The sequence below is a fragment of the Glandiceps talaboti genome, chromosome 13 (assembly GCF_964340395.1).
Source record: "Glandiceps talaboti chromosome 13, keGlaTala1.1, whole genome shotgun sequence".
Classification (NCBI taxonomy): domain Eukaryota; kingdom Metazoa; phylum Hemichordata; class Enteropneusta; family Spengelidae; genus Glandiceps; species Glandiceps talaboti.
Window position 1 is genome coordinate 9,108,316 of NC_135561.1, and position 26,211 is coordinate 9,134,526.

Genomic DNA, 26,211 nt, shown 5'->3' on the forward strand with positions numbered 1-26,211 from the left:
ATGGTCGACATGGTTTATGGATAGTTTGTCACCTTACATTGTTTGCGTTGACAGGTATCCATAAAAAAATATGTGTTCGTGACGTCACGACACAATAGTAGTACTGTCCTACGTCACACATCACTGCAGAGAATGCCCTTAGAGAATGTACGTCTTTGAGGCGATTGAACTCCTTAAAGGTAGATCACGACTCAGTGTTACTATTTTTATTTCAGTCGTGCCTCTAATAACTGAAACATTTTCCTAACGACATTTGATATCGTATGGGTAATAACAGCACGTGTACGGGCGCGGGCACTCATCCAGGCGTAAACACAGGGGGCGTGTAATATTTCATAGATTGTTGTTTTCCTGGCCTACAGACTAAATATAACAACCTTTTGATTATATATTCCTACATGTAAGGGGAAGAGACTTAATATTTCTTCGTAGTATAGAGATGGATACAATTGTAGCAGCAAGATTCATACGATATTTTCCTAAGAAAACGGCATTCTGAGCAATATGAGAAAACAACAATCTATGAAATATTACCCCCCCCCCCCTGTGGGCGTAAACCCCGGTTGTTCACTCGGGTGAAATCAGCAGCGAAAGAATAAGAAAACGTATTGAATTGCCTGATTGTGGCGTTGCTACGTCAAATGATTGAGATGGGAAGGACCTTCATGGTCAAATGTACACTGTTCTACAAGTGCATTCTACGTAAGATCATTTTGTAATACCGTGACTGATGCATCGATCGTTCAGTTCGTTTCAAGAGTCTGCAGAATACAGAATATCAAATTACAATAGGTTGTAAAATGTTATAAGTAACCTTTTATTCGGGCAAATACCGGTGACGGAATTTTTCAAATATTCTTAAATACCTAATACCGCTATTATGTTATGTTATATTATGACTAAGTCTATCCTCGAATAGAATATTAGCTCACACGTGTCAGTTGATACAGTCCACTAGATGATACATATGCACTGTTATTTCCTCCCATCTTGACATGATTTCAGGCTCGTCTGACAACTTATTGTAAGAGCCCAAGACGTGAGTAGAGAGCTACAAATGCTAATGACGCCATTGCAATGATGGATTGAGTTTTTGGAAAGGTTTACCTCTTTATTGAAAATATAGAAAACAGCTTGAAAATCAGCGACCAGAAATAATCTATTAATAGCTGACATTTTATACTAAAGCCTCTCACTTCTCGCGGCGCCTTACAAAGCTATAGCTAAGGCACGATAGTCACCAGTCTGGCAGCGAGACTAACTTGTACCCTAAACCCCAGACACTTTGTTCCCGTCACTTACAGTTATAAGCGAGGAAAAAGAACCGGAAAAAAAGAGATAATGACACGACCTATAAGTATATGTTACAGCAACCACTCTAAATATGGATGAAACACAGGCACTGGGTTCCCGAGATATGTATCAGAATACAGTAAAATGTCGATAATATCGTTGACGTATTTAGCCAACTATCTGATACATATCTCGGGAACCAAGTGGGATGAAAGCCCTTCTCATCCAGAAAACATTATTTTAATCACAGACAACTAAGAAGAGTTGTCTGTGTTTTAATCTGTGGTAATCGTTTTCGATACGTTTGGATTAGCATTATGCTCCAGACTTGCCTGTGTCCAGAATTACAAGATGTGTATAGGCACAGATAAATAACACGTGTTATTTATCTGTGGTCGTGTTACTTATCTGTGGTATATAGGTGATTAACGGGTAGTCAGAAAGTAAACAAATTCAACAAGCAATACGTTTATCTTACACTTCAGATACAAACCCCATCGTGTAATTGTTTATGAGAAATGTGTATATTACTGTTTATTTTTGGAATCGTCTCGTCCGATGTACTAGTATTTACACAAACACGAGACAGAGAAAAGGTGAAATGTTCCAGTTTAAAGTTAGAAGCCTATACTTTGCACTAGACAGTCATAGATGTTGTGCTTTTCAGTTTAAATTTAGTCGTGTTCGGAGACTAAGTTGTGTTGTGTTGTGTTGTGTTGTGTTGTGTTGTGTTGTGTTGTGTTGTGTTGTGTTGTTTGGGGGCAACGGGTACACACACCATGAATTCAAAATCGTAGCATCTCATGAAATGTATTTAATTTACCTATATGTACGTCACGCCATCAATTTGTGTTAACTCATCCATGAAAATGAGTATATCTCGTGTCAATGGACTTAACATAGCAGATCCCATCTCTACGACCAATGTAATCCATTTCCATCATGACACGCGTGACGGTAGCGTCTAAGCCAAGTCATTTGTAGACCTACGTATTTCGTGAAATCATGATTATCCGTGTTAGTTAGCGTTGTGTAATTTTATTAATACCACGTTGCCCCTGACAACGCACCTCGTCGTATATCCCTTACTTGTAAACACGACGTATTGTACTTTGGAGGGGAAATATGAGAAGAAAAATGCAATTTCTGTAACATCTCATGGCCATAGTCAAAATCCTAATAAATCGGATCATTTCCGAATCGTCTTTGACCGTCTTTCGCCAAGTCTTCCGTTATATCACAGACAAGTAAAGGAAGTCTGTGGTTACATATAGTGGTTGAAGTTACACGTACAAGTAACCTTTATAGTAGTGAAATAACCCGGAGACTTAGTTTCTGACTGGCTCTGGGCTCAACTATGTTTTTTCCCCCAGATATTCGAACGAACGACATTGCCAAGCCATGGATCTATTATTGAAGTCTCTGTGCTCGTGGTCCGGCGCCATCTACGTACCTGTCACCTTCCATCTGACTGGGCGGAAAGGAAATGAGTCGGAGTCGGGAAATAACTTATCGATTTGTGCCCCTTCGATAGATGTGTGCCCCGGGATGTCTGTTATCTAGTCTTTCCCATTTACATTACAATATCTTTACATTTTAACACTATAACCCTGAAACTTGGTCCAAACAAACAAGAGGACTGAGAATTTTTATAAGACCAAAAAATAAAGTCGTGTGCAGACTACATAATTAGTACTCCTTATATGATAGATGGGACTATCTATAGTATTTTATTGATATTTGGAGATAATTCTATCTGTCATAATTCTATCTGATTTTCGCGCCATTTTCCGCGCCATTTCCCTCGAACTTGATAGAGAAAAAGAACTTGAGTCGATAGGATTGGTTGGTTGGAATCATACAATATTCTGATATTCAAGTTTGTGACGTGTACCTACTCGATTGCAATGTCCCAAGTCGACCATGTGCATGAATTTATCTTTTTAATGTTTTTTCGTCGTTAGGCCTATCACTTGATTCACATTCAAAATCTCATTTCTCCTATCACGGTCACAAGCACTTTATTGTTTGCATATTGTTTGTCATAAATATACAATGACGTAACCTTGACTGGGCCATTCGACCCTTTTTGTAACGCCGGTTTCAACAATAAATGGACTGTCAATGACCTTTTGTTGACAGGAATTTGAACTTGGCCATGGCGTTTTGACGTAGATAAATAAAATTGTATTCCAGTCATTAACGCCACGTAGCGTCTGTGAAACGACACTTATTTACATTATGCATTTATATTGTCAGGTTTTTCATTTGCTTTTGTTTGATATTCAAAAATCTCTTCCGATACACCAAAATAAGCTTCCTCAAATCTATTTTGTTGATACCTGGGTATCATTACTTTAGTCTGCATGCCAACGTGGTTTCTAACTAAACTCCTAACTGAACCACAAGTGAGTGGAGGTGTAAGTCATAACACTACCGTATAGGAACTAGACTATCATTACTTGTATCTCATTATTTCGTGTATTTTCTGCACGCGAGAGTACTCGTGGGTGCAACACCGATGGCCACTGTTTTGGCCTAAAGTCGGTACTATTCCTGGCGTAGAAACGAACGTATAATGAGGTGAATAAGACCCTTAGCTTTAGATTGTTGTCTCACTTAGATATCTTTTATCATCATTATAATTAACATTTCACTTTTCAAAATATTGATCTCGCGTTTATTGTGCGAATGGTTAGAAAACGTAAATCACATGATGATACGAAGTCGTGTAAATTTCAGGCAGAAGCGTATTCCTCGCTCCAGTATGTTTGTTAAGAAAGGGACACGATTTACGTAAATTCAAATACTGTGTATATCTTCATGATTGACAGCTGCTATAGGTGATGCTGGCTGCTGATATACAATGAGATAGGTGCTTTGTGTTCTGTCTCTATTCTTCGTGACATCGCAACAAAGCCTATGTGTTATTGCAGTGTACGTCATAGCAACGGAGACTCTATAAAGAGGTCCAAAGGTGGATCACGACTAGTTACTATTTATAGATCAGTCGTGCGACTCCCTGGCCAAAAAAAAACTATTTCATAATTTGATATATACTCAGTCTGTCATCGTAATTTTTCTTCATACATACATACATACATACATATTGCTATTGTGTAACATTTTTATATTAATACACAGTCAAAAATGTACATATTCAAGTTACACGCCATGGATTAATTTTTTCTAGCAATATGTCGGTATGCATGGTATCACACTCTGTACTATTAACTATTAGTACTGCAGTCGTGTTGCTGCAAGTGTACCGTACATACCATGGTTTGTGAGTCGAGTAACCCAGATAGCACTAAAGACAACAGTATTTCGGCCAGTCTCTCTCTCTCATATATATATATATATATATATATATATATATATATATATATATATATATATATATATATATATATATATATATATATATAAACAAATAACTACACAAAATACACAAGTTATGGTACGGAGCCGTTACTCAGAGTTTCACGCTTGAATACGATCTTCGGACGCAAATAACTATAAACAAATGAAACTCGACCAAATAATGTACAAATTATATCAAATTGATATACATATATAAAATTTAATTTATTATTTTATTTTGACTATAAATAATGTATTATATACATATATAATATCATAAACCATACAGTTATATATAGAACCTCGGTGTAAAGTGAGAGAGAGAGAGAGAGAGAGAGAGAGAGAGAGAGAGAGAGAGAGAGAGAGAGAGAGAGAGAGAGAGAGAGAGAGAGAGAGAGAGAGAGAGAGAGAGAGAGAGAGCGCCTCGGAGAAAGAGAGAGTTTTATTCTTCTTTCGCCAGTAGAGTGCCCAATCATTTCATTTTTATGTAAATATCAAACTCATATATATATATATATATATATATATATATATATATATATATATATATATATATATATATATATATATATATATGTGTGTGTGTGTGTGTGTGTGTGTGTGTGTGTGTGTGTATATTCTTTTTCATCACCTGCTGCACAATATATAGGCTTATGGTGATGAAAAAATTCGACGACGTGTTAATTCTATGATAACACGGAATTTGTACTCGTTATAAAATATAATATAGAACATTATATATTGACAATACGAACTACGACGCAATTTTTTTTTATTTATATTCAGGACTCGCGTATCCAGTGAGTTGTTTATGAAATTTCGCCGTTTAAACTACGTGACAGTGTCACCGTCCGTTGCCTTGACCAGCCCTGACACTTTACCAAGCCCGGAAGTTTATTCTTCCCGTCAATGGCAAACGTCAGCGCTAGCCATTGGTTAGCATAATTTAGCGCCATTCCTAAGAGCCGATGACGTGTCGACATCTGTACTACGTCAAAGAAATCGATGGCATGATTCTTCCATATTTGGATAATCTAGTTCCTAATATGGAGAGTCTAATAATTAACTGGAAATGGTTGCCAAATATGGGAGTAGCCTTTGAATCACCTCGGTCCATTGCGTCATCGAAATTCACATGACCACAAACGTAGATGTTGCAATCATTCGCAGCCCGATGTTTAGTTACTCGATTTCTGCCTACACATAAACAAAGTAGTTCTAGGGATTCCCTCATATTTTCGGATTACTGTTTCACGGTCTTGACTTTGAGGTTTAGCATTTCATAAAAAAGTTGCAGTTGATCGTACCACTTTTATGCAATAAGGTGACATTCATCCGAAAAGCGGAAACATTTAGAGGAAAATTACCAAGTCTTTTAACCGTGCGAATTAATACTGTGTCATCGAGCGGTGGTATACTGCAATACATGTACACTCAAATCTACGTAGTGTAGCCACGTTGCACAATGGCGATTACTAGTTGTAACAAACCAGCTCCCTGCATTTAGGCGGGATAAGCCGAAGATCCTGGCTATCCTGCAGCGGGAACAGCGCACAGACTATTGGAAGAAGATCCGAGGAACACTCGAGCCGAAATCTAGAAAGATTGGGGTAAGGTAACCCACAGAAGGAATCGATCTAAAATTGGCGTGAACGTGTGACGACGAGGGATTCTGTCGTCTACAAGGACTCGTTGCAGGTTTGCGTCATCATCTTGCAACGTCGTGTTCAAATCGGTCTTGACAACAGTTGGAGGGGATCAGGAGACAGTTGTGCGCTGTCTTACGCCTGGACTGCATTGCCGGTATCTTATGGACTTACTGTCGAGCTTTTTCGAATCATATTCGAAAAGACAGCTCGAGCTTTGACAGTTGAAATCTTGAATTTTCAACTGCGTAACACAAACTCGCCACTCATCAGTCGTTGGAATCAATCCTTCCTGTCGTGTTAGTCAAGTCGAATTTCGCAATCATCAGTCACCTGGCACGTACATCTCACAGGATCTGTGATCTTGGAAGTTTTGAAACCACTGTGCAATATTTTACTGCGACATCGTTGGCTATTTATTTGCGAAAGACACAGGTTTGTTGAAACGCTGTGTTTTATCTGACAATCGCTAACAACTTTTGTACTGCAACGTAGAATTTTACCGAACAGTATTATTTTTATCTACTTGTAAGTTATAACTTCAAACAATTCCGAATCTCAGGAACACATAGGAGGATTTCCTATTGTAACACGGGAAGAGTCTCGAATTTAGATGAACGTCCAGCACTCGAGCCCTATTCAGATTCAACATGGGCCAAAGCATTATGTGCCGTACGACTCACCACCCGATTTAAATTTTTCACTCAGTCCGAACTTACAAGCCGCAAGTCCTCCACAATTTACACAAAATGAGTGTGAAGAAACTCATGTTATCTCTAAGATCGGCAGATATATCTTGGTGGAGAAGTTGGAGAAGAATCATTATAAGGCCATCGATACATTGACTCACGATGTATTCCTTTGTAAGGTAAGACACATGCAAACAAAGAACCATGAGCATATTTTTCCGCCACGTGCTGGTTGAAATCAGCTTGCTGGCAACATATAATTTTTTTTTGAATGCCCAACAGAAATTATAATATTCTTCATAAATGGCAGATTTTAATCATCTCTAGACTGATCTTGTTTGAGCGCGATATTGCTCAGCATGCGAGGCTTTGTTCGTTTCCCGGGTAGTTGCATCAGATATCGTGGCAACCAATGTAAGTGCTTTCTGAGAGCAGCCTGGTATTTGTATGCATGGGGCCGCACAGGCTGTTTATTGAATCTCGTCAAAAGAGTAAATGTAATGTAATTTCTATTGTTTGACCGTGATCGACTACGAGAAATTTTACGATTTCCTCCCATTGAAAGGCTCATCGCCGTGGACGTAATCAACCTCTTTGTACACTGTTGTGAAAAACTCGACTCCAAGGCGGGTGCAAAAAAATCGAGGACATGGGCCTGACAACTGAATGTTCCTGTTGTTAGTTTGGTCTTGGAGGTTTGTTGAAATACAGTTCGGTTTCAAATATTAGTAAAATTGGATTTTCAAATGCAACTTTGCGTAAAAGGTGTGTTTTATACATATTCGACATGGTGTAAAAATGGAAAAATCGCAATCGTTCCCAATGTTGTGAAATCAGCGGGAAGGAAGTTGATGACTCAAACCGGCGAAATATTATGTAACGTAAACCAATTCTCTGTGTAAAGGCAAACCTTGTGTGCCAAAATGTCGTCTTGCGTAAGTCACGGAGTTTTTTAAAAACCACATTTGCCTTTGTATTACGTCCAAAAATTATCCTCTCTTTAAAAGAACAAACACATTTTCCTGATAAGCCCACTGATGAAAGATCCATTGAATCACTGTTTTGAAACTGTATTCGCAACTGACGTCTGTTATTGGAATCTAATATCATAAACAGCTTTTGAACATCTGTGAGTAACTTCTCAAAATTTACAGATGACTACAACATTTCATGGCATGCATTCTGTGCAAATTTTGAACAGACATAATAACTCCATATTTGTGAAGTGAATTTATGGAGCAAAATTTGAAAACGTACATTTTGAGCAAATTGTACTGGTGTGTGTGTGTTGGGGGGGGGGGGGGTGTCACAGGTCAGGATGTTGTGATTTGGTGGCCTGGAACTTTCTCATCATGGGAAAGACCAGTAGCAGAATTAAACTGATTATGCCATGGATTGTAAGAAAAGATGCAAGACTACTATCCTGTTGTAATTAGTGGCAAACTCTAATCTTTTGTTCCTTAGCAGTGGGACCACAATCAGTCCACTGAGTTGGACCAACTGAAAAAAGTCTTTGTGAAGAGTTTCACAAGGTGTTGTACATGGCCTTATAACAAATTGGCTTATTTGCAATCAGGGGATAGAGTTGTGCAAGTTTTTGCTAATTTGTCTTGCACAAGTTATCGCAATAACATATTTGAATACGTAGCATTGGGAAAGAAAAAAGAGTATTATACAAAATTTCATGAAAGCAAATTTTCAGGCTTATACACGGGGTACTACTGTTTCTGTTTAGTAGCACACATTAGTTGAAACAGTTGACTTCACATCGTAACAATGTTTCTTGGTCCATTACAGGTTTTTGAAGTTAGCAAATATCAAGAAACTTTGGCAGCCTACTTTCGTGTGGAGCAACATGAAAACATCAACCAGGTCCACGAGATACTTCTTGGTGATACCTACGCATATGTGTTCTTTGAAGCAGGGCACGGCGACATGCACTCGTATGTACGCAACAGACGAAGACTCAAGGAAGAAGCAGCCAGCAGGTTGTTCTACCAGATTGTCTCAGCGGTTGCTCACTGTCACGAGTCGGGCATCGTCCTTCGTGACTTGAAGCTTCGCAAATTTGTCTTCAAGGAAGAAGAACAGTGAGTATTGTAACATTGTTTCAGTTCTGTGGGTGGTGGGAAAAGTAAGGAGTTGTCTCGTGGTGTGACTGAATTTTTTTTTCGGGGGGGGGGGGGGGGGTAGTTGAAGAGAGGATTAATCAGAATGATAGTGTTGATTATGTGCAACTCCTTGCAATACCCCTTGCACAATTTTCACAAAATCAAGGCAACCCCACCATATTATCTAAGTTCAAAGGTCAGATTTGTCAGAGATAACATCTGTTCCCTCTAGGACAAAATCTCATCTAAGAAAATTTCATGCACCTCAGGGAGGGAAGGAGAGAAATTTGTGTGCGTAATTATAGGAAAACATCATGTTGCTGCTAGAGATGAAAAGCATCCTCAAATGATGCTGGTCCGTATTCGTTACCTAGCAATTACTGCCTGTCTGGTGGGAGATGAGTTATTTCCTGTCTTTCGGAAATGGAAGTCCTCCCTGTAGTCACTCATTTAGACTTGATTACTCTCCGTTTCATTGATCTCCCTGCTATGGAGTTGAATAGTAAAGTGGATGGACCTGTGGTTGAAGGGCAGGTTGCAGTGTGGTGTTCACTTTTGGTAGTTCTCTTACCAGGTGTTCAATATCCATATGGTACAAAAATGTCAATATTCCAGTCATTTGATAAGAAATTTGGTAAATATATATATATGCAACTGCGGAGACTGATGGAGATTACATGTACATGGATGCTGTAGGTATTGATTTGTGCTGGTTGGAGTTTTTGTGTGAACACGGCAAAGGAGATGACAGTGATAAGTGAATTGCCGGTTGTTGTGCAGAATGGAAGGTTATATGACATCACCACATCATAACTGTAACACTATCTTAAATAGGGATACAACATAATAAAGAATAAATATACATGATCACACAAATATATAAGCATTTTAGAACACAGGAAATGAAATGTTAATTGTCAAATTTTCAGTTTTACACTGAAATGGGAATTATTTTCAGTTGAAAAAAAAAACTAGGAAAAAAAGCTAGTACTAGTAGGAACTTGTTCAGAATTCTTCTAAATTATTTCTAAAAATAATTTTCTGTGCTAGTTTTTCGTTGGAACTTGTTCTGAACATATACATATGTGCGTGTACTATGATTGATCAGGAATAGTGCCTGACAGGAAATAGCCGTTAGCACAATCAATAGCTGATGAACTTACTTCATGAATCTATTATATCGTGAGCATGAACAACATCGCTGATGAAAAGCGTAAGACATTTTAATAGTCAGTTTGAATGATTTCTTGAGGCTGTCATGCTTTGTAGACGCATTGTCTGGTGGTGTGATGGATATCTTGACCGTCAATGGACGATTTGAAAGGTTAGCTGTATCATTCATCAAGGCCGTAATGTAAAGCTGGAAATTTTCGCTAAAGACTTATTTTCGCTAGTTTCACTGGAGAACAAAAAACGTAATTAAAGAAGTGTAGTGACTAATATGCCTTCTTGCACATGAACACAATGTACCAGTCTGGTAATTAGTAAAAATTAGTCTTTGAGAACTAAGCTGAAGATTGTAAAATCGCAAAATTTTGTAGTGATGAAAATATCTAGGTTTTCAGTATTCACTTTGTAGTATTAATGTCGTTTTGAGGGGTGACATTTAAATTATGAAAATGAAATTGATGCTTTCATAGTGAAATTAGTTTCATTTAGATAAGATCAAAAGGGGAAATCTTAAATTTGGTTAATTGAAAACTAGAGTAAAGAGATGATTGACAAAGGTGGGAACAAAGGCAAAAGAGTTGGTTGGTATATGCCATTTAGTTGTCATGGTTATGAAGAAGAAGGCAAGATTGTATGCGTCATGTGATTGATTGAATGCCTTCCATGTCAATGATTTTGAACCGTTTCAAGTAAAATTAACTAAAAATTGAGTTCAGTATGATTTAATGTTGGGCAAAAGGACAGGTTTGGGGGAAGATGGCGACAATGATGTGATGAAGTTGAAGTGAGGCATGTTTCTGAACTCTGTAGGAATTCTACATCGAGAATTCTGAATGTCTGATTCTATTTTCTAAGCAATGTGCATGGCACAACTTGAGGAGTTGAAGAGAGGGGAAAGGACCATTGAAAAAGGCACAAACAGGGCGGATCCCTGAAATTCAGATATTATTAGTGATGGCATTGGTTTTGTTATGTCACAGGAATTTTGAGTTGTTGATGTAATGTCATATAATCCGATATACTCACCAGAGTTGTTCTTATGAGTCAGTGAGTTAAAATGATGCCATTGTGTTCGTGCCATAGTGGTGTGTATGTATATGTGAGTAAAGGGTGTCAGCTGACTAGCTAAGACGTGGGTGTACCTTTTGTGTGCTCATTTTATGATCTGTTGAGCAAAGGTCATGAGGTCATCGTCATGGGGTTGCCGTCATGTGATATGCAGTCATTGACACTAGTGCTAGTGCTGATGCAATACAGCGTCATGTGGATGTTTTTGTGCTGATGCAATGTTTTGGAGTGTCATTTCAAATTGCTAGAATATTCACTGACCTATTTCATCATACTTTGCCCTTACCTTATCAAAATCGTCAGGATATATTGACAGCAGACGATAGCATTTTCATGTTTTGTTGTGTTACCAAAATTTTACCAGATTCAACTTTTAAACTCTTGTGTATCTGGTGATGCAATAATAGTGACACTCAACTATCACGGTTGTGACAATTTTTTTTCCTCTGAAATTGTTGTACCCTTTGCCTTTTTAGCTTCCATTCAAGATAGCAAAACGACATTATAATTTGTGATATTTTTTCAGATTTTTTCAAAATTCATTTTTTTTGCGTGTCACTGTGTCAGAGAGCGTGAAATCTCAACATTTTCATTTTATTGGAAATTGCACATATAAATGGGTGTAGCTTGTTAGCAAGTATTCTTCTAGTGGGGAATTCAGATCATTGACTGAAATAGTGAAGAAGACATAATAAAAGAAAAATCAAAGTTTTTGAAATATCGATAACTTCTCCTTTCTCATATGCTTTTAGAAGTATCATTAGAGTTTATTTCGTGATTTGGATTAGCCCTTTTTCATTTTTGTGTGATGCACACATGGTTATATGATCCTGCAGAAATCATGAGAACCAAAACTGTTAATGATCAGAACAGTAACTGTTCTTTCCCCATGTTATCTTCAGTGGTGCAGTTTCCTGATTGTAGGGGCAAAGTGTGATGTCATAAAGTAGTTCCGTCAGCTGTCATATTTTACTTCATAGACATAAACATGCCATTGCGTCAACAGAGAATGAAAACACATCGCGTTACATCAGTAACATTGTTATTCTTATGACGCATGTTAAAAAAATAAAAACTTGCTGAACTTTCGACCTTGCTTAAATAAGTTTTGTTTATTTCAGAATACCAACAAGAACTTACGTGTGTTTTCTTCTTTTACTTTTTACAGAATAACGTTGAAGCTTGAGAGCTTAGAAGATACGTATGTGTTGGAGTCAGACGATGATTCGTTGACAGATAAACATGGCTGCCCTGCGTACGTCAGTCCAGAAATCCTCAACAGTAATGGTTGGTATTCGGGACGATCGGCAGACGTGTGGAGCCTAGGTGTGATGTTATACACCATGTTGGTTGGTCGTTATCCATTCCATGACACAGAGCCCGGTGCTCTGTTCAACAAAATCCGTCGCGGGAAATTTACAATCCCAGATTTCCTATCGTCAAAGGCCAGGTGCCTCGTTCGTAGCATTCTGCAACGCGATCCTGCAGATCGGCTCACCGCTAGAGAAATTCTGGATCATCCATGGTTCCATGCAACAAACCACATCTCGGGCCAAAGTAAAGTAGACCCTAACAAAATACCAGATCAATTAGTGCCAGATATGTGTATATCTGATGATGCCACGCCGTTCTTCACATAGTGACTGCTTCAAAGGATGCAAAGTACGACAGAAGTTCAAGTTACACTATCGCAGTCTCCCAGGGAAGACCGACCCGTTGGACTCGAGTATGGCAATATTGTGGTTGTCAATTTACAGAAACTGTCGATCAGTTCTAGTGAATAGTACTACACTGTGAAATCTTTACTGTATTTCTGAAAGACATTAAATGTCAGCTGAAGATCAAACATTTACCTCGGTGGTGATTTTCAAGTGAGCTGTCTTGCCATAAACTTGTTGAGTGCATCAGTTTAAAAAACACTACATGAACTAATATCAGTTACTTTCCAGTCCTGGAAAAAAGTGGCGAATTGTTAATTTTCAGATCAAATTTTATCTGATAAATGAATATTTGGAGAATGTGAAAAGAACTGATAAACATGTATGCAGTTGAAAATAGATTGACACATACTATGTAGAGTTTTAAAAAAAAAAAACCCATGAGGGATATTTCATGAAAATATACTTTTTAGGTTTTTGAAGCGAAATGTAGCAAGTGTAGAGTTGAATTGAGGGAACACCCTCAGGTCTGGTCTTGCCCTTCTTAACAAACAGCGTACATCCCAATCTTGACAACCCACCAAGATGCGCAAAGAGATAATTGCCCACCGTTGTCAGAGGGGGCAACCCAGTGTTTTATGCTGCAATACTGCAACTGAAGTGAGTACAGAAGAAAAAAATAAAAAGAAACATTTTACACTTTAAAAGACGTCTAGAAATGCAAACTTGTTTCTGTTTACTCTGTAAAATAGTACATAAGAAGTTGGATATAAGAATGTCCGCATTTTATAAGATCTTACGTCCAAGAAATGCTTGTAAATTTGATGTGAATTTAGATAATTATTTAAAAAACTTCAACCTGGTTGACAGAATGAGAAAACTTTTTGTGGTGTTCAGGCTTCGTGTTGTAATATACTTCTACCACTTGTACAATAAGATAGTGTATACAGGGCTGCAAAGCCACAAGAGATGTGTCTAGTTTTATAGGTTCCTTTCTTGTTTAATTAATGAGACTCACGCTGCTGACACAGATCCTCTAAAACTATGTTTTCAAAAATTATAAATATCATCCGGTAAATTTATCTGTTACATGTTCACTTCATACCAAGAAGTCAAGATTGTTACAGTCGTAAGTATTACAGTAATGAATGCTGTTGGAATTTAAATAGCCATGTAATTGCACGAGATGACTGTTATCTGTCGTCAAACCAGACAAAAAAAAATTGTCTGAAATTTGTTAAATATTTTGGAAAGGACCTGTACCAGTAGCAAGAGTCACTGTAAAAAAAACCTTTTTTTAGGCACAAGTTTGATTTACTGTCAAATACGCATATCATTATGCAAATCACAGCTTTAGTCCTGAACTATTTTTTTGCCACTACCCTTAAAATGCACATTGTAGTTCTTTCTGTTTGGTACCTGGTGGTAGTCTGTGTGTCGTAGGCTGTAGAAACAAGGGAAACATTGTTAGAAGGTTTGCACATAATAGCTTTATGCCAAGCGGAGTATTACACTTTTATTTGTACCAGAATAAGAGGTCAACATTTGTAAATTGTACGTTTCTAGTGAAGCAAAAACTAATAGTCTAGTAATTTGATGCAGTGTCAGCTAAGTGATACTTAGCTGCGTAAAATAAGTCAAGTTCTCTCAGCATGGCCATAAGATCTATTTCAGTGTATTCCCTGTATTAGAGTACAATAATTTAACACAGGGGGTCTCATGATATTTTTGCCATGCCAACATTACAGTAGTCTCACTTGGCCAAATTTTATTTGGTGGAATGTTGCCTCTTCTTGTGGTACAAAGACTATGATACACTTTGTGGTTCCATGAACTACTACTCTCTGTGTGTGTGTTTGGTAAGCATCATCACACTCACATCACAGTTGGTTATGTCCATTCATGTGGACTTAGAGACCTTCTCAACACTAAATTACTTTTCCTGGCATCTTGAAGGAAGTTTGTGTTCATTGTTCATTTTTCTTCTCTACTCCCAGAGTACTTTTAGTCTCTGCTTTGAACTTATTAGTTGACTTGAATTTCCCAGTACTTCACTGTGAAAAAAATAAAACATGCTACGTTGCATGAAACATAAATATGAATTCTTATGGACTTTGCTTTACATCTCTGTATGGTTGTGGAATTATGATGTCCGACATATCGGGCTGTGTTTTGGTTGATTTTTTGATTCTAAGATTCATTACACAATTATTTCAGTGGTTACTTTGTGGAAAATATTGCCTTTTTAGCACAATTGAACTGAGGTTCAGCATGCTATAGATAGGCATCAAGTTTTGACTATGTATGTATGTATGTATGTATGTATGTATGTATGTATGTAGAAATGAAAAAGGGACGAGTGACACAGTCCGAATAGATAGATGCAATCCGATGATTCGAATAAAAATTCTTTTTCGAGGTTTACAATGCTGAGAGAGTTGGTTAATACCTGACTATATCTGAATGTTATGTTAGAGAACGACAACTGTGTCATATGTATGTATGTATGTATGTGTGTGTGTATGTATGTATGTATGTGAACAACTTCAAGTGAGAAACCACTGGATCGATTGTTTTCGAATTTGGTAGGGAAATTGCTTATTGTGTACGTGTGTAGATAAAAAATTGTTCAAATGAAAGCCATCCGATTATCAATGGGTTTTCTAAAGTCCAAATAGGTGGTCTTTTACAATGGAAGTCTGTGTATGAGGTATGGTTATTTGATGTTACAATAATCACTTGTCTAAAGTCCATGGGATGTTCCATTATCCTATAGGTTGTGTTTTCATGTTTTAACTGTGTTTCTCTCACTGCATGTGTATGTCAGACATTGGATTACAGTTGTGCACATTGCCATTGGCAGTATTTTTTCATTTGAAAGGATAATTATTGTTATAATGGAGAACTTGACCAGTTTACATGAGAGTTATTTGCATAATCCATGTTTTTGGTCAGTTGAAAGCCCCACCTTGATGAGGAGCACATGGTCAGCCCCCCCCCCCCCCCCCCAGTACATACAGGGTGTTATAAGGCAGTGGATGCTTTTGGGTAGGGGTGACCAGGATACAGTCCATTGACAAAAATGTGGACCTTTTGTGACCACAAGATCTACGTACAACTAACTATGCACATGGATTAAGTTGTTTGTGATAATTCTGACCTGACCTAAATTCCAGAACTGCCTGGAGGGATGCCATAAAGAACTCGCAGTGAATATTAGCTCAAATGAATTATATCAAACATTCATCCCCGTCTGTTGAAACTAGGGCAGGCAAGCATTCCGATGTTGGAGTGGCACGGCATCGGACAATCCAAAAGGACAGCGCCCCCATGAAGATTATGGAACAATTACGTTGTTTATGCTCAGCCCAGTAAATGAAGGTTTTATGTAACTCAAAATGTGACACTTGGTGGCGATATTTCAAATCTTCATTCATGATCATGACATAAACGGGCATGCTGCATGCTGCATACAAAACTTGTGAAGTTTGAATAATAAATATCCCAGTAATAGAACTCTCGCTTGTTTGATGTTTACAGAACTATGTCAGGGAATATATAGATTATTTTTTTGTCTGTTGCACTGTAGCTTACTTTTGACATAGCCTTCTTCCTTACAAAATAATGGATTGTTATTACTACAATATAGTGTTTTGACCCTGCACACCAAAATTGATTTATACCTCCATGATTGAATTTACCACGCTGTAAGGAGAGTGTTGTTCAGTTTGACTCTACCGAACAACTCAGGTTTTCCATTGGTACGCTGATTTCCTCCTGCATTAACACTGAACCCATGAGGGATGCCCCTCACTGGGCCTCTTGGGAGATGTGTTTTTATACTTAAAGAGCTATACAGTTTAACGACAAAAGCAGTTTTATAAGTGCCATCATGACAAAAGTGGTTCTATAAGTCCCGTCATGACAAAAGCGATTTTAAAAGTCGTCATGACAAAAGCGGTTCTATATGTCCCGCCATGACAAAAGCGGTTTATAAGTCCCGTCGTGTCAAAAACGGTTTTAAAAGTCCCATCATGTCGTGTAGATCAAGATCTCATGCATGGAGTAGAGTATATAAATTATCAAGCAAAATCTATCAGTGACAACTTAATCACCACATATCATCACACTGCACAGCACACTTGTTGTTTAGTAATACATTAATATGTTATAACAATTTTGTCGTCGTGGTGACCACAACCATCTTCATCACCCCGAAATAAAGCTAGATCTTGGTATCTCAATCACAAATGGGTTTATTACAGAACGATTCTATATTTTTAATCAAGTAATTCTTTTTATTCAAATATCACATTAACATGAACAACAATACACAAACACTTGAACTGTGATATATTTTCAAACAACACATGAACGCATCACTTGGTGTAGGCAATTTGCTATTTCTAACGGGAAAAAATCTTTATATATAACATTTTTACTAAATAGATAACTTTATTCTAAAACTGTAAAATTAAACTAATCTTTTAAGATGGTTGCATGCATACATACAAAATCTTTACTAATACTTGGTTTCCTTTATAAGATATTTACAGCCAGTAAAAATAAACTTTTGGATAAGTTGTTACCACTGAAAAGTCCTTATTGTTTGCCATTGGTGTGAACAATAAAATGTTATGATTATCAACATCCTGAGGCCACATAAAAAAATAATTGTGGTTCCATATACAACTGACCAGAATCATTCCTTCCCTAAAATATTTAATAAGAAATCAAAAACGAAAGAACACAAAAATAGAAATGTCACATCCCTAAAAAAAAAAAATAAATAAATAAAAAAAATAAAAATTATTGAGATTACCTATTTTTGAAACAGTTGTCATCACAACCGATACATTTTATTTATGTGGCTAGATCATAATAATAGGATACCAGGTGAACTGTACACCATAATGGCTTGTCAACGAGATCTCCTTACTATAGAGCAAGAAAGATTCTTCATTTAACCCTTTCAGGACTAGAAACTTTCCCGCCAAAATTTTTGAACAAAAATTCTTGTTTCTCTGTAATTTTTGGAAAAAGATCAACTTTATTTTAGATCAGAATTCAAGAAATATTACTTCCCAATGAAGTAATATTCTTAAATTTTAGAAAATGTTCTTACAATCAAGTTTCTATTTATTCCAATGTCGTCTCTAGGAATGAAAGGGTTTTAACGTTAGCTAGATTGTTGCTCGTATTCATCAAATTTTCATTCACTGATGTATATTTTGAGTACACTTATGTACATTAACCACAGTCGTACATTTTCCGGCACTAGATTTATTTTAGCTGAATACAAACGAAAGCTTTTTCCATGAAAATACGTCACACGAACATACTTAATGAGTTGTCAAGTTTTTATATTCAGCTGTTGTGAAAAATGTCAACAACAGTTGTACATAATAAGGTGGGCAGGGCAGACTAGATGAGTTATTTACAAGAAGTGTTTACTTTCTCCTTGCACTGGCTGCTATAATTAAAGTGCACCTGACAGGGTTTAAATTACCATATTTTCATTTACAAAAATAAATACAACTACAGTACTTCTTTTTCTTTCTATTAAACATGTCTCCCTGTGTTATGAGTTGCTGCCGAATATTTACGACATGGCAAGAAATATGACATTTTACTTTTTATCACCACTACATTATTACTGAGAAAAGAGGTACCCTGGTACCATAATTTAGCCTAGCGATGGTACACACCATTACCCGGTATCAGTCAGTATCAGTTTACTCGACGACTCCAACAAAAAATGTTCCATTATATATCGTCACTATACTTATTCTTATTTAAGACCTGCATGGATTACGATTTTCAAATTACATGGAAGTATAGCTACGAAATATGCGGAGCAACATTTTTCAGTTTCCGCATCCACAGTTTATTGCGATTTTATTTCACTTTTCTTGAATACGTAAAAAAAAGTTGAGGTTTCGGTAATGAAAATCTAGGTGGGGTAGGGTAACCGAAACCAAAATTTTTGTTGTTTAGCCCTTAGTAGTCTAATCAGTGCATTTTTGAAGCATATTATAAGGTTTACTTACCATACGGTAATTGGCATTATATGCATTGTTATGACAACCATCAAAGAATATAATCTCGTACTATCACTGTAGCAGACAAAAATACAACAGCTGTGGTATCAAATTATATTTGTATCATTAGGCTTTTTATCAAAGACCACGGCTTCTATACTTATATCATCAGATTTTGTGATTTTAATTCTGGCTGTTGAAGTGGGTGTGACTGTAACGCCTTTGATATAAGCACAGAATAAACTATCCGTTACCTTCTTTGATTGGTCCATAAACATGTATCACTGTACCTTTAGCCAATCAGGTTACATTTTACAAAAGCTGTAATGCCTCTGATATAAGCACAGAATAATCTATCTGTTACCTTCTTTGATTGGTCCATAAACATGTATCACTGTACCTTTAGCCAATCAGGTTACATTTTACAAAAGCTGTAATGCCTCTGATGTAAGCACAGAATAAACTATCTGTTATCTTCTTTGATTGGTCCATAAACATGCATCACTGTACCTTTAGCCAATCAGGTTACATTTTACAAAAACTTTAACCATGATTTGCAGTAATCCCCTTTGCGGTAATAATGTCCCGTCTTTGCATATATCTACTGATGACTGCTAAATATATGTCCATTAAACTCAACAGTATTATTAAAATATTTATTACAAACGCTGCATTGAAATGGTCCTTCACTACCATGTAATGTTCTATGCATTGCAAACACCATGGCACTATCAAAATTTATCCCGCAGGCATTACATCTATTTGTAGCCTTAGGATTGTGTTTATTGACTGGGTCATGACCTCCTTGATCTGTGTTTTGATTGGTTGCATCATCTTTAATAGCCACTGACACCTGTACGGCTTTGTCCTGTTGTGGTACTTTGTCCGTCTGGCATTCTCTCTCAGTATGTTTTCTCTTACTGGTCGCATTGTCTGTTTGCAACAGTCTGATTGCATTGTCATCTGGACTCACTACCCAGTTATAAACCCCTGGTTTTGCAACACCTGGACTGGTCATATACTGGCCTTGTGGAGAATCTAACACAATAGGGCTATTTATGCTAGTGTTAAAAGACTTTGGACTACTTAAGCTAGAGCTGACAGACTTAGGACTTGCTAGACTAGTGCTGACAGACTTTGGACTACCTAGACTGGTGCTGACAGACTTTGGATCACTTAGGTTAGTGTTTATATTTCTATTTATCATGACAGCTTGTATCTGTTCTTGGTGGACATGAACTTGGGAAACTGTCTGTTGCTGTTGGCTTTTTGGTGGTAGGTTTACATTTGGTGAAGTCCTATCTTGTTGAGTAGACTGTAATGCTTTGTGTCGTTGAATTGGAAATTGCATTCGGTTTGGCCAGACTTCACCACTAGCAGAAGACAGTGTGACTGGTTGTGGCATATGACTATGTGAAGGGCCAACACCACTGACATTGCCACGTCCTGGACCAGTACCAACTTGAACATGCATTTGTCTACCACTTTGTGATTGTCCAGTACCACTGGCATGACTATGTGGTGGTCCTGAACCACCTGCATTGCTATTTGCTGGCCCACTAATATGACTTTGCACAGGTCTAGTATGACTATGTACTGGTCCACCAGAATGACTATGTGTTGATCCACCAATGTGACTTTGTACTGGTCTACCAACATTGCTATGTCCTGTTACACCAGAGTGACTATGGGCGGCTGGCCCACCAATATGACTATGTGGTGGTCCACTCATATGACTAAGTGCTGGTCCACCAGGATGACTTTGTACAAGTCCACTAATATGACTATGTGCTGACCGGGTACTACTTGCCAGCAATGCATCGGTTACAATGTCAGACCCTGGTTCAATTCGGGCTCTTTTCATTGGCAAAGGAACCATTGCTGTTGGACTAAAAACCTGCTTTGGTAGAATATTTCTAAGCACGTCCATCATTAAGGATGTGTCTGAGGCTTCACCCTTCTTCATATCTGCTAAAGTTGTCTGAAGACTCTTGTTGGTGTACACTTGAGACAAGTCAGCGTCTTGAGACAGTGCTATCATAAAGTTACTAAGCTTACGTACACCCAGCAATAATGGTTGGTACCATACGTATAGTGAATCCATATCACCGTCTAGTTTGACAGGTCGTTGCCAAAACTGTGTACATGCTGGGTGAAGTCTACTGATGTACTTCTTGAAAGTTTGGACAGGACATTTTAGGCAACCTTCAACGAAACAAAGAAGATAAATGATAATAATAACAGTACATGTTGATAAAACACTTTCCAAAATGCATGTCATGATCATACTATTAATACTGTACAATTACTACCCCTAGCACAAATCTACAACACAGCCCTATACAACTTTCTCAACCACCAATTAATTCAGCCTTTGTAAGCGCATAGGTTTAAATCCTTAGAAAACAACCTCTGTCCTACCAGGTTCCCAGCTGGGTTGACTGGGGTACAATCATGTTCAAATTTTGCCCAAGCTGGGTTGACTGGGGTACAATCATGTTCAAATTTGGCCCAAGCTGGGTTGACTGGGGTACAATCATGTTCAAATTTTGCCCAAGCTGGGTTGACTGAGGCTTGAACCCACAACTTGCAAATTCCAAGCCTGTCACTCCAACAATTGATCATCATGACTAAAAGATATGACAGGAATATAAAAATGAATATCAAAAACCTAACAGCTGTAACTACAAGTAAACCACTTTACCAATACTAAACAAGTAGTTAAGTTGTTTTTAATACTTTTGTAGAAGTCCCATATGTTACCACTAAATCAAATATTTTCTATTCGCATGCATACAACTCACTCAGTCATGCATGTTATACTATTAAATTACTCTGGGAGATCCAGTTGTTGTTCCTGCCGATGTATTAAACTCCAACCTGAGGTTACGTAAACACCAAAGGCTTAATCTTTCAGACTATGTATGCTTGCTTTATACTTTTCAGGTCTCCAGGAAAGTTTTCTGAATGAGACTGTGAGAATGCTTGAGTAGATGACTGGATGGGACTGACTAGATAACTGGATGGTCTCAACATGTATGGTTGTGCTTCATCATGTATACTTTAAATATCATTATGAAAATATAAACAGTGTGCCCTCTAAGCCAATAAGACACTGACCTGTCACAATATTACATTAATTTGTTGTCAATCAAAATTTGAAATTCCCTAGCAGTATTATCTCTTACTATATCGTGGTGATGCAAAAAACTTTGGTGCTACCCTATTTCTTACTATATCATGGTAACCCACCCAAATGTGATGTCTCCCTATTCCTTTACTATGTGACAGCTCACAAAACTTTGGTGTCCCCCTTTCCCTTACTCTACCTTGGTCACCTACCAAAATATAATGTCCCCCCTATCGCTCACTATGTTGTGACTCGCGAAACTTTGGTGTCTCCCTTATCTCTTACGATATCATATTCATCAAACACTGGTGTTCCTTCATCCGTTAGATTCTATTTGGCTGACCCAAAACAAGCAGAAACACCACTTTCATCATCATTTCCATTCATCCAAATCATTTGATATTATTCATTACAGGGTATATGACTGAGGGTAGACATGGAAATTAATGTCATGTGGACTTCAAGTCTGCAGCTTTATGTTGGACCAATGTGCCGTCTAAGCCAATTTGCTGCACCACTGACACACAATATCGAGTGATGCACCAAAATTCCTCTATTTCTATGGTGACTCACAATAAATGCCAGTTGTTTTTATCATTTTTTCTCACGACAACAAAATTTGGCTATCATTAGAGGGCACACTATGTATATCCTACTGTACAATATCTTTCAAAAAAAATCATACAAGCTACTGCAGCTATCCTTTATCAATTACAGCAAAAGATAAATTGATTAAAGGAAATTGCTTTGTTCCAATAGTGAATACCTCTGTTGGCAAATATGCAATCTCTTTTATACAAAATTTACTTTATCTACCAATCAACATTATATCCATTAGACTTTCAACAAAAAAAAATTTCACTACATCTTGAAGTATCTATTATCTTAGACAACCAACAACAGTTAATTTCAACAGTAAAAATAAATATCAGAGCCTTCCAAGATTTCGACGACTGACAACCATCTTCATCATCATCATCATCATCATCATCATCATCTCAGAATGCAGCCAAGACCTCACAAATATTTAATTGCACGGTTGATTGAAGAAATCCCCTTTTTGTTGAAAATTCTACGCAGTGAATGAAATTATTCAAACTTAGACAACCAACTTTGTGTTTGCTGTCTGAGGTACATGTATCACTCAGCAACTAAGTTGTGGACATTTTATGTTTAATATTCAATTGCTTTCCTCAAACTGAATCAAGTTTATACAAATGTACAGGTATTTTATCATATAAATGTAAAAGGAGTTGGATGTGACTAGCGCAAGCTTTTTTTATAAAACCCTTTTGCCATACTGTTATAAATATATTAATACTATTCATTTGTATATGGGTAATAGAATCATAAAAGACATTCATTATGTGTAACCATGGTAACATCTTACCTGCCATGGAAAAAAGAGTAGCTTTATTGATGTGCTCTGGTGAGCCGACTGGACCCCCTGCGATGCTGACATATTCTCGACCGTTAGTATCTTTGCCAAATTCCATCATGTCCTTCGTCATCGTACTGAGTTCATTACGGCCTGGATTTTGATGTGAAAATAACATCAAATCTACGAACACTTTGTTTTGAAGTCCGGTCGGAGTCCTATCATCCAGACAACTACTGCTGTATAATTTCCTGAGATCATTCACACTCATAAACGGTATCTTTCTACCAGTACCTAGCCCAGACTCGATCAAAAACTGACATTTTTCATGAAACTTGGAGTTGGCGTATTCAAATCCGGGATCATGGATAGTGTTAATGTTTTTAACACTTAGCATGTATCTCTGTATGCCAGCCCTCATGGCCTTCAAACTAGATAAACTGTACACTGTACCATCTTTACGTTTCATATTTGTGAAAAAGTCTCCCAAAAGACTGTTGAGGTCTCCTTGTGGAAGGTCTTCAAAATCAGTACTGCCAGTACGATCTTTATAATATTCTTTGAGGGTTTTGACAGCCATTTTAGTTACTTTAATAGTATTCTCACTCAAACTCTGTGGGTCAGAGTCTGCAGGCGACATCTCATCATTTTCAATAATCATTGTCTCTATTATTACATCAGTATCCATGGCAACTGTCATAGCATCCATAGTTTCTGATTCCGTTTTAATGAGCGGTGAGGCCATATTGTTACTGGAGAGGCTATGCTCTGTTGATGGTCCGTCTGTCATATTACCAGCCTAATTACAACAGACTTCATATGGTTTGTGGTCTCCAAGTCATTCAACTTTCCATCAGTTATCTGAATAAAATGATAGAAAAGAGAGTTTCATATTTAAAAATGTGGCATGAGCTGAGTTTATGTTGCTTTTTTTTTCACTTGGTGGAATGAAAATGACGTAATCCTTGGTAGAAAAAAAAAAGACATATTATTTGGTGGAATGAAAATGACACATTCCTTGGTTAAACTATTGAAATATAATGTTAACATATTGATGAAATGTTAGTAAAAGTTTCAATGCCATTTTAGTAATAGTATGCAGGGGTGTAGAAAGGGCTGGTACAACTGCAGACATCAGACCATGGACGAACGGAACAGGGAAAGTAACAAATGAATCGGAACAATAACACTTGGCACAGCATGTTGGAACAGCAGAGACTTGTATTACACACACCATGGTTTGATAAGAACAGTTTTATGGCCTCTTTATCATGTGTACATGAAATTCCACAGAAATGGGAATTTGTTTGTGACCGTGAACTGTTATGTAAAGTGGTCATAAAACTGTTCTTATCAAATGATGGAATGTAATACAAAAGTCTATATACTTCCAACATGCTGAGCCAAGTGTTATTAATTCAATTCAGTTGTTTACTTTCCCTGTTTGTAACAGGTTCTGGTTGTCCATGGTCTGATGTCAGCTGTTGTAGTTAGGAAAAACATCCACCTACCATGCGATGTTTTGCTGGATACTGTTTCAAGAATTTGTTTAAAAAAACTCTTTGTTTTAACCAGTACATTTCCATCATTGGGATTTACGAGTCTTGTTCCTACATATTACCACTTACCGTTCATATTTTACTGACTAATTTTCAAATTAGCTACAACCCTGACACATGTACACTACATCATGTCATCAATTATTTAACACATTTTTTGCCAGAATACCCAGTTCTAATTTTTCCAACAACAACAACAACAACAACAACAACAACAACAACAACAACAACAACAGCAACAGCAGGTGATGATTAATGGCCTAGTTCCAGTCAGGATTAATATTTAAGTGTGGAAAACAGTTGTCTAGCAGAAATATAGCAAAAAGTTGGTCCAGAATAAAAGAATAATCCTATGTAATCCTTATGTCTCCACTGATAAGATAACACTGATGTGCAAACCTGGGATTGAATTCCTGGCTTTCAAGTTCAAGTATGATTTGTAAGAACACACTGGATGCTAGAGGTACCAAAAGCAAAAATTTCCCCCAAAATTAGAAAAACATGAATTAAGTCAGCTTGTCTCAAAGCCAATTTACATGAGGAAATTCATTATGCAGAGCACTAAATAATTCATCACATACAATAATATGTAAATTGCTTTGTGTATGCACATAATCATAAGACCGCATCACATCACCAGGTATGTCATAAACAATCCAACATGTTGAATCTTGTGCAATTTGTCACAAGTTGCTTCTCACGTTGCCCAATGAATTGCCCCATGTACGAACACAGTAGTTGCTAGTCTTGTCATATATGCAAAGAATTGCTCACTGAATTACCTTGTCAGGCTTGTGTAATGTGGCCTTTTGAGTTCCTTACAACATCACTCAATTTACACCAGTAGTGCAAAAAAATAGACAGAATTTAATTACAAAAGCCTCTACTGAGTGTCAAGTACAGCATTACCGGTACACTGCACCTAGCATAGACTGAGACATGGCTATATGACTCCATACACTGCACCTAGCATTGACTGAGACATGGCTATATGACTCCATACACTGCACCTAGCATAGACTGAGACATGGCTATATGACTCCATACACTACACCTAGCATAGACTGAGACATGGCTATATGACTCCATACACTACACCTAGCAT

At 37.3% G+C, this 26,211-nt stretch overlaps 2 protein-coding genes across 3 annotated transcripts in view; both read left to right on the plus strand.

Annotated features, from left to right (window-relative positions):
- LOC144444175 (elongation factor 1-alpha) overlaps nucleotides 1–26,211 on the plus strand; it is a 322,176-nt gene that overhangs the window by 247,535 nt on the left and 48,430 nt on the right. Inside the window, exon 1 of one of the 2 annotated variants that reach the window (XM_078133589.1) lies at nucleotides 1,094–1,103. The exons of the other annotated variant lie outside the window; for it this stretch is intronic. The gene's annotated coding sequence lies outside the window, so the exon portion shown is untranslated. Of the gene's footprint in view, nucleotides 1–1,093; nucleotides 1,104–26,211 lie in introns of those variants that run through there. 2 annotated transcript variants of the gene reach the window in all.
- LOC144444690 (tribbles homolog 2-like) lies at nucleotides 5,795–15,094 on the plus strand. Its single transcript, XM_078134203.1, has 3 exons — nucleotides 5,795–7,170; nucleotides 8,789–9,081; nucleotides 12,509–15,094. Exons 1-3 carry the CDS (start codon nucleotides 6,916–6,918, stop codon nucleotides 12,978–12,980), a joined length of 1,020 nt encoding a protein of 339 aa, XP_077990329.1. The 5' UTR covers nucleotides 5,795–6,915; the 3' UTR covers nucleotides 12,981–15,094.